At 36.0% G+C, this 10093-nt stretch overlaps 2 protein-coding genes across 3 annotated transcripts; one reads left to right on the top strand and one right to left on the bottom strand.

Moving 5' to 3' along the window:
• The first annotated feature begins 252 nt into the window (after nt 1-252).
• Nucleotides 253-5078, top strand: LOC121261152 (carotenoid cleavage dioxygenase 8 homolog B, chloroplastic). Its single transcript, XM_041163354.1, has 6 exons — nt 253-666; nt 2417-3160; nt 3324-3517; nt 4024-4213; nt 4330-4432; nt 4544-5078. The coding sequence occupies exons 1-6, from the start codon at nt 355-357 to the stop codon at nt 4687-4689; spliced, it is 1689 nt and encodes a 562-aa protein (XP_041019288.1). The 5' UTR covers nt 253-354; the 3' UTR covers nt 4690-5078.
• A 148-nt stretch (nt 5079-5226) lies between these two features.
• On the bottom strand, nt 5227-9122 carry LOC121261153 (probable transcriptional regulatory protein At2g25830). 2 transcript variants are annotated; one of them, XM_041163356.1, is made up of 7 exons: nt 8816-9122; nt 8537-8706; nt 7947-8008; nt 7516-7672; nt 6698-6966; nt 6253-6373; nt 5227-5591 (listed from the first exon to the last, which is right to left on the bottom strand). In XM_041163356.1, the coding sequence occupies exons 1-7, from the start codon at nt 8910-8912 to the stop codon at nt 5514-5516; spliced, it is 954 nt and encodes a 317-aa protein (XP_041019290.1). In that variant the 5' UTR covers nt 8913-9122; the 3' UTR covers nt 5227-5513. The 2 variants fall into 2 exon arrangements, with proteins under 2 accessions (XP_041019290.1, XP_041019289.1); XM_041163355.1 differs by having other exon boundaries at nt 5227-5673; nt 8816-9120.
• Nucleotides 9123-10093: the final 971 nt, after the last annotated feature.

Raw genomic sequence — 10093 nt, 5'->3', positions numbered from 1 at the left:
TTAGATGCTAAACTTACAATTGACCAGATCCGGCTCATTGTTTTTCGTGTCCAACTTTGGCCTTAAAAATGGGTCAGATATTGGAGATGGAGTAGTAGTACTACTCCCTGCGCGCAGCACTGTCCCGAATCTTCTTTCGACTGTGATAACGTAAGCTTTGTCCTCTAGTGGAAAAGAATTCTACCAATGAAGATTCCAGCATTTCAGCATAGTTCCTAATTATTATAAGAGTCTAATTAATCCCATCCATCCTTCGTATGCTATAAAACCCGGCCTCAAGCTGGTTCTTTTAACTTGTCCTAGATTCACACACTAAAAGCCCTTAAACATCTTTTGTACCCAGATACTCTTTTCATGGCTTCCATAAGCTTTTCGCCCATCGGAAACTTCATTTCGACAGCCATAGTGGCAGTCTCGGACAATCCCGGTAGTATAAACAAAGGGTTTCCTTTCTGGAGTAGCAACGTTAACGTTAGTAGCAAGCGCAATGTTCGGGACTTGATAGTCACCCACGTTGCAACTCCGACAACTCCGTTGCCGACAGTTGCTCCGTCATGGGAAAAAGAAAGTGCAGGAAACCGAATGAATCACGTTGCATGGACCAGTGTGAGGCAGGAGAGATGGGAAGGAGAGCTGATTGTAGAAGGAGAAATACCATTGTGGCTGGTATGTGAATGATAATTATTAGTTTCTTTATTATCATAATTATTCTCATGATCAAGTGCGTGCATGTCGTAGGATATTAAAATAGAACAAACAGATGTTATGTCGTGGCACTAGTGATCTGTTTTACAACACTACAATCTTGTCTTCCAATTAATACGTACCAATATTGGTGCTTAATTTGTTTACTAACTTTGCTTTCGATCCCTTTTCCTTCAATCCAAACACGGTGAAATTAATTATGTGCCACGAGACATGTCAATAGGCCAAACGTACTGGTGTTTGAAACAAATAATTATGATATTAGCGTACGTCTCATGTATATTCATATTTAATTTTGATTCTAATGGATCTTTTTCTGCGCTGATTTTTACGTGCAGAATCTCAATTTCTATAAGAAAAATAATATGTATATGTTTGGAAATAGATCTCATCATAAAATTCTCTTCTCATCCCATCTCTTCCCCAAACATAATTCAAATATAAAATTTTTAAACTAATCATTATAACTTTTCCAAACTAATCATTATAACTTTTCTAAACTTTCAAATAAAAATAAAAAATAATTCAATATTTTTAAATCTTTGAACAAAAATAATATTATAAAACTATATTCTAACAATATTTTAACTTTATAATATTTTTTATTAACTTTTTCTCTCTCATTTTTAAAAACTCAAAAAATACTCAATGTCTGTGTTTGAATGTTGAAGTGAGTTGAGATGATAAAATATTGTTAGAATATTATTTTTTAATATCATTATTATTTTGAGATTTGAAAAAGTTGAATTGTTTATTATATTCTATGTTGAAATTTAAAAAAATTATAATAATGAGTTGAGATGAGTTGATAATCCAAACGAAATCTAAAATTATCTCATTATTATTCACAAACTATCATATTAATATTCACACAATTTTTATCTTATCTCACTCTGAGTCCTCAAATAGACAAGTCTAAATTTTTGTAAAAAGTAGGATCATTTTTTTCACAAATGACACGTACAAGACTTAACTATTTGTAGTTTCTACTACTTAACCTAACTGTTTCCATAATACAATAAAGCGCTTTTTTCAAGAAGCTAGGAAAAGAAAAAGGAAAAAAAGAAAAGAAAACTCTTTGAAGGTGGGGCCGCTTTCGTCGATCTACACCATATATCTAAAAATGTGCTACAATTATAAAAATAATGGATAAAAGTATATTTATAAATGATTTGGTATGGTAAAATATTTATTATATCATATAAAATTATGACTATATATAAATTTATTTTTATAAAATTTTGTGGCTGAGCATTTACACAAATAAAATAAAGACAGTAGAGCTAGCATGCATGTTAGGTCTGTGATCCTCAAAAGGCTGTTAATCTCTTAGCTACTCGTGATTACTTGATTATATATGGCATATAATATCTTAATCACATAACGTCAGAAAGAGGAGGGTGATCACTGATATACATGTATACTGACCCAATTCATTTGATAGTGACACATAATCATCCAAAAAGAGAAAATTATTATTCTTGTTGTCCCCTTAATTCTCCTTTTCCTTTGATCGATCTCTTCCTATATTAATTAGTATTGGAGATAGATCCAACGATGACGTGTAAATAGATCGACGGTAGTGGGGGAAAATCCACACTGCACAATATACAAAAACAATAATATTATATATATATTAGTATACCAGACAATAGTAATTAAATAATTCATGATAATTATTATATATGATTCTCGATCCATTCACATGCAGAGTGGAACGTACCTGAGAAATGGTCCAGGCTTGTGGCGCATCGGGGACTACGACTTCCGCCACCTCTTTGATGGCTACGCCACCCTGGTCAAGCTTCACTTTGAGAACGGTCGATTAATCGCCGGCCACCGGCAAATTGAATCGGAGGCCTACAAGGCCGCAAAAAAGAACAAGAAACTATGTTACCGTGAATTTTCTGAGGTCCCTAAGTCTGATAATTTCCTAGCATATGTTGGCGAGCTCGCGAACTTGTTCTCCGGTGCATCACTGACCGATAATGCTAATACTGGGGTAGTCAAACTCGGCGACGGGCGTGTGGTTTGCCTAACGGAAACACAGAAAGGCTCAATAGTGATCGACCCGAACACATTGGACACGTTAGGGAAATTTGAGTACAGTGACACGTTGGGTGGTCTAATACACTCGGCGCATCCTATTGTGACGGATAAAGAGTTCTTGACTTTGTTGCCGGATTTGGTGAATCCGGGATACTTGGTGGTGAAGATGGAGCCGGGAACGAATGAGAGGAAGGTGATCGGACGGGTAAATTGCCGGCACGGCCCGGCTCCCGGATGGGTCCACTCTTTCCCGGTGACTGAGCACTATATTGTCGTGCCTGAGATGCCACTGAGGTATTGTGCCCAGAATTTGCTCAAGGCTGAGCCCACACCTCTATACAAGTTTGAATGGCACCCTGATTCTAAGGCGTTTGTGCATGTCATGTGTAAAGCTAGCGGCAAAATTGTAAGGCCACCGCTCTCTTCGATCCATTGTATTGCTAATGACAAATACAATATTGATAAATATTATTGTTATATATATATACACATATGTATATATATAAACATATGTGTGTGTATGTATACATGTGATGATTTGAAATATACATGGGCATGTGATTTTGAAGGTGGCCAGCGTGGAAGTTCCATTATTTGTGACCTTCCACTTCATTAATGCCTACGAAGAGGTGGATGAAGACGGGAGAGTGACAGCCGTTATAGCCGATTGTTGCGAACACAATGCTGACACGACGATTTTGGAGAAGCTCAAGCTGCAAAATCTCCGATCATTCAACGGGAAAGATGTGCTGCCAGATGCTAGGTACGTATACCGAATATACAAGATTCTACTTATAATATATATATATATATATATATATATATATCTATCTCATGAGAAGATACAGTCCATTTTTCTTTTTCTTATAGATACTTCAATTATCTGCTTAATTAGCCCATCATTCTCTTAATTAGCCAACATATTCTGATCATGGGATCGAGCAATATCGATTCAAAAAATAATTTAAAAAAACTATAATCAAGGAGACTCGTGAATCAAAAATTAGTAATTAGCAGAACAATATATTATACGTACGTTAAATTTTGCCTTTGCATGCATGGCTTTTGAAGGACAATTGCTGCTATAGCCAGCCATTTAATTTATAACAACAGGCCTGTACAACCAACGTAGAGAATATATATATATATTGTGAAAGAAGATCATGACCGTCCATTTATACCAGGCCTGTATCTTGGTTAATTTTAAAAAATAAAAATCTTACAATTAATAAGTTTATGCGAGGGTTTTTTATGAATATATGATCACAGGGTTGGACGGTTCATTATACCGTTGAATGGGAGTCCATATGGGAAGTTAGAGGCAGCAGTGGACCCAAATGAACATGGTAGAGGCATCGACATGTGCAGCATCAACCCAAAATTCCTGGGACTAAAATACAGATATGCTTATGCATGCGGGGCCCAACGCCCATGCAATTTCCCCAACACCCTCACCAAGGTTAATCTAAGTTTTCACACTCGATCCCCTTCTGATCTTCCCTTGTGCACTTAAATATATATATATATATATATATGCATGTTGGTTAAATTTAAAGTATTTGAAATTTGTGGCAGATTGATTTAGTAAAAAAGAGGGCGAAGACTTGGTACGAGGAGGGTGCTGTGCCGTCGGAGCCATTCTTTGTGCCTAGGCCAGGTGCAACAGAGGAAGATGACGGTAACTACTCCATCTTACGACGTTGCTGGCACGACGCCAGCTTCTTGTTATATCGCTAACTATTTCTTAGTCTTTTAACGTTGTTATGTATAAATTTGTATATGCTCGCAGGCGTCGTAATCTCCATGATTAGTCAGAAAAATGGAGGGGGGTATGCGCTGTTGTTAGATGGATCCACCTTCAAAGAGATTGCCAGAGCCAAGTTCCCATATGGTCTTCCATACGGCTTGCACGGATGCTGGGTTCCCAAACACTGAACTTTGTTGTTTTCAAAGAGTTTCAGAATCATACCATTCATATATCCATCCTGAGAAAACTGCCGTGCTTTCCATTCCAACTGCTCCCAAGATGGACCTCCATGGTTGACTGTGGCTCATGGATTGATATACACGATGATGCACATAAAGTCGATGCTCTTCGATTTATAATGTTTATAATAGTGAAGTTAATTATGATGGTGTGTGAATAATATTAATAATAGTACTAGTAACAATGATCGAAACGAGATGCCGGAGATCGGGCCTTCTATTACTTGGGCAAAGTAGTTCGATCATGTACATCTTAGTTTGTTCATGAAATAAAATATTATGGCCTATATATATATATATATGCAATGGTGCCAGTTTATGAAAACACTGAGCTACGGTAGCATGACCATGAATGAAACACACCAAAGGTTCCTTGATCTAATCTTACTGATTACTACACAAGCTAAGAAATTGCACCCTCACCTTCGCGCGGAATGATAAAAGGGATTTCTAAGGAGGAGGACGCAGGCAAAATATAGTATATGATTGCTTAAGAAGATATATTCAGGATATATCAAGAATTAAATCATTATACATCTACTGGAGCAAAAAATAAATTTATAACCTGTCCTTCAGAAATAAAGATCCCAGTATTCACTGTTCTTCCAGATATAATAACCAAGCTGTGACTGAAATTCTCTCGTTGTGAAATGAAAATACAAGCAACAAGGTATCAACGGCCCTGCCTCCCAACCAGTAAAGTATTGGCTATCATACTTTATCGAGTAACAAAGATCAGTTAAACGTTGCACTTGTACTCGAATTGGATGCACCTAATACTTTCCACCAGCACCAAAGCCCGGATTCAATTGTTGAGATGACAACCAGAGATACATTTTATCATTGCTGGTCTGTATAAACGGCATCAACATCGTCAAGTTCAAGTAATTTGCTCATAAGGTCCTTGTTTAATACCATAGCCTCATCATCTACCTAAAACCCAACAACTTATTGCAGTCATTACTTTTTTTATAGGAGAAATTTAAAACAATAGTCATTACAAACAAACAAGCAAACACGATGAAACGATGCAAAAGAAAAAACATCATTTTACAAATCGAAGCATAAAAAGGTGTGATCCCAAACACCACCCCCTCCCAAACTCACCCCTTTTTTCCTGTGGGAATTATGCACTATGTACAGCAGTGAAATTAGAGTTTTAGGCTTGGCTGAAAAATCACAAGGTTCAGAATAGCTATAAAATGTCTACAAGTACTGTAATGATTAATATCGTTCATTGTCATTGAATACCCCAGAGGGGGGGGGGGGGGGGGGGGGGGGGGGGATCCAACACGACAGGATGAGGCATCTATTATCGGGATTGCGGTGTTGTCTTCTACAAACTGAAGTATTTGCCAAACAAAATATTTAAGATATGGACTGAAATCATATTCTCGAAAAAAGGCCTGAGAGTAGGAAAAACTAAAGCTAATTATTTACCTTTAATCATAAGGACAAAGATTTTGTACAAAATAAAGTTAAAATGAAAATATTTCTGCAAAAGAGACGCACCTCTATGGTGGTCATTGGAAGCAGCTCGGAACCATTATCAGGCTCAAATTTCATCCCATCCTTGCGTAGTTTTGATAGAATCTCTGCGTAGTTCTCAGATGCACTTACAATTTTATAATAGCTTCCAGAAGGGGAAAATAAAAACCAAGCATTAGAACTTTGAAGAGCTAGAGTTGCATAGTTTATTATGAGGACAAAATATACGAAGATAATGCATATCATATCACCGATATAATTTTCTATATATACTCTATTACTGCAATCAGATATAAAGCAAATAAGCAAAAGTCAAAAACTGGGTAGAAGAATATACCATGGCAAGACTGCGAGCAAAGTGAGAAATAGATGCAAGAGACTTTAGCCTTTAGATGTATAATACAACTTATAAGACATACAGCTGTCTAATCTAACTTTTTGACTTGTCAACTCTAACACTCATTCTTACCTTTCTTCTTCAGTATCATCTTCATAAAGTGGGGGTTCAATTACATCCTCAGCACCAGCATCTAAAGCAATGGCAAGGAGATGATCTTTGTCAACATCAGAGACCTTTACATTTACAACACGGACACGTCTGAACTTGAACATTACAGATCCTGGATCTGCCATCTTTCCTCCATAGTCCTTCACTACTTCTCTAACAGCTGCCACAGACCGATTTATCTTGTCTGTTGAGACCTCAACTACCATACTAACTCCACCAAAACCATATACCTGAAAACATGAAAGCAGCTTTTTCATGAGACAATAAAATACTCTCAATGTGTCAACATAAAGTCAGATAACAGAAATATCAATCCAAAGAAAACTAGCTCATACTGATTAAACATCACCCTTTTTTTTTATTTGTTCAGAATAAGTAATCTATATTCCTTGGAGTCTCCACTTTTGGGCGATAAAAAAAAAAAAAAGAACAATAATATTTGCAGTCTTAAAGTGTGCAAGTCCCGCATATTCTCTTTAAAAAAAAAAAAAAGAAGTAAATAACTCCAAGAGGTTGGCCCAATTGGTGAAAGCCTTGGTCTTGGGGTATCAATCCCTTCAAGGTCTAAGGTTCAACACCTCATGGATGTAAACTATCCTTTGGGGCCAGACTCCCTGGTGAAAAGCCAACGATTTAACCAGTTCCGTATAGGGAAACTTCTGAGGGTGCGGTGCAAAGGACAGAAGTTTACTCTGTAGGGGTGGGTCCAAAGGGCCCCCCCTTGGAGAGGTTCCCCGACATCAAAAACAAAGAAAAATATTGACAACAAATATAACAACCTCATAGATCTTCTCAATGTAAGCCTCTTGTCCCTTCTCAGAAGCTTTCTTAATGTTGCGGTCTAGAATTTCCTTCGGTACATCAAGCTCCTTGGCTTTCTCAAGTACAGCAGCCAGAGCTGTATTTGAAATTGTATTTGGACCCCCTTTCTTTACACTGCAACAGTGAAGATATGGGACTTAAGACCTCCGATAATTAATTTGGGACCAAATTAGTAAAAAACGAGATACAGGGCAGCTAAAGATTCATGTTTCATGCTATTATCCCACAAACAAAAAAAACAATAACAAGCAGAACCCACTCCGAGGTAATTTATGTTTGTGATAATCACCAAGATTAATGTTCTATACTTTTTTCAGTCTTCAATCTAAGAAAAAGTTAACTAAAGAGTACTTATCAAAAAAGTCAACTAAAGAGTGACTAAACTTACGCAGATACAACTTCCTTTCCAATTCTTGCATAAAGTTTTGCTTTCTTTGCATCTTGCGCCCCCTGTGTTTAAATCACATTTAGATACCTGAAGTAGAGGATCACAGAAATGTCTACCGACTTTTCCATAGTCGTGATTACGAAAACATTGCGTCAAGCACGTGGAGTTCAAAAGGAAAAGGTTATTAGAAAAAATGAAGTGACAATTGTCACTCGACGAAGATAGAGACCATATTAAGATTGAAATTCTCTCTCCAAACTTCTATAATGTATTTGATCAAACACATGGTGCGCGCAAGTAGAATTGCATGTTTTATAGACAAGTGGGCACAAAGATGCAAAACAATTAGAACTGCTCCTTAAAGCGATTCACAAACAAACTGTATAAACCAATTTTACGGAAAATAATAATACCTTAATTCAATAAAACCAGATGCAATTTACTTATAAAAAAAATAAAAAATAAAACCAGATGCAATGTCATAAATTTCAATTTTTTACTACAAACTAAAAAAAAAAAGGCACAAACTTTTCTCTGATTGTAGTGCGTGGGTGTGTGTTGGGAGAGAGGGAGAGAGGGAGAGAGAGAACCTTTCTGCCAGCGATTTTGCAGGAACGCCTGCCCATACAGACAGGATGGAATGCCCATATCTTTCTCGCTTGAAGATAATGACCACTGTACTTGTTCTCATACGAATACAACGGGGAATACGTTGATACTGTGGATGGGAATGATAAATTTCTCTCCAGCAAACCATTTTCTGAATCACAAATACATATATAAATAAGCGCTGGTATCACTTCCCCCAATAATTGAAGATTTAAGTGAATGAGATAAATAAGAGAGACAGACAGAGGGCGTGTTGTTACTTTGGAGAGGAAAGGAGTAGGAGCATTTGGAGGAGAACCCATGAGAAAACCTGCGAAGAATAGCGACAAATGCTCTGATAGACGAGGAAGAAACCATTTCTCTTTCTCTTTAGCTTCCTTTTTCTTTCTCAAATATGACGGTATTGATCTTTGACAGCTCCAAATTCCAAAATGGTGGAAGCCATTGCAGTTGCAGTTGCAGTTGCAGTTGCAGAGCAGATCATCACCGGTACATCCTCAGTTTACGTAAAGAAAACGGCGGGGTGTACCAAAGCTTCAGTTTATTTGTTTATCGATTATTTTATGTCTTAGGTTGTATTAGGTTGTATTTGTAAGTTGAACTGAGTTGAGTTGAGATAATAAAATATTATTAAAATATTATTTTTTAATATTATTATTATTTTAAAATTTAAAAAAATTAAATTCTTTATTATATTTTATGTTAAGATTTAAAAAAATTATAATGATGAATTCCAAATAAAGCCTTAGAGTATTCTCCTCTAAATTTTAGCTGGGAATTAAACTTCTTATAATTTTATATTAAATTTTATTCATCTCTAAAAAACTTCAAATCTCATTTTCTACCATTTCTTTATTATATTAAAATAATATTTTTTTTATTTTTTTATTATTATTATTTATACTATCTTATTTCTATATATTTAAATACTCCCTATAAAATATATAAAAAGTGATTTAAAGAATGAACAGTAACTATCCATGTAGGGAGCCACTGTTCACTTCATAAACTTTTTCCTTAAAATGAGAAACCGGATGGAGCATGGATTTGAGAAAAACTCCAAATATAAACCCTATGATTTAGAGAAAATGATGCGGTGTCGTTTAGATGTTGAGTTGAGTTGAGATAAATTGAATTTTTTATGAATAATAGTGAGTTGAGATGATGAAATAAGTTTTGTAAAACTTAATTAAGATGAGTAAAAGATGTGTTTGAATGTTAAGATGAGTTTAAATGTATTTATGAAAAATTAAAAAAAGTTATAGATTTCGTGTGTAAAGAAGTGTAGAGTTAGAAAAAGTTGTAGACCCTACCTATAATGAGGTCTTGAGTTGAATGGTATTTAATGATTTATGAGTTGTGTGTTTAGATATTTGGTTAAACTTAAATTTGAGTTTAACTCATCTAAGTTGAGATGGGTCTATATTTCAAACGAGGCCTAAGACAACTGATGGGAATGCTCTTGGACCGAACAACGAGTGGGCCGAGGCCCAGTCTTCATAATCCATATTGGGTCACCCATGCACCCTACTTCGGTT

This window comes from Juglans microcarpa x Juglans regia, chromosome 4D (genome assembly GCF_004785595.1).
Source record: "Juglans microcarpa x Juglans regia isolate MS1-56 chromosome 4D, Jm3101_v1.0, whole genome shotgun sequence".
NCBI classification, from domain to species: Eukaryota; Viridiplantae; Streptophyta; class Magnoliopsida; order Fagales; family Juglandaceae; genus Juglans; species Juglans microcarpa x Juglans regia.
Note: the sequence above shows the minus strand (reverse complement) of the source record. Positions and strands in the feature narration are given on the sequence as shown.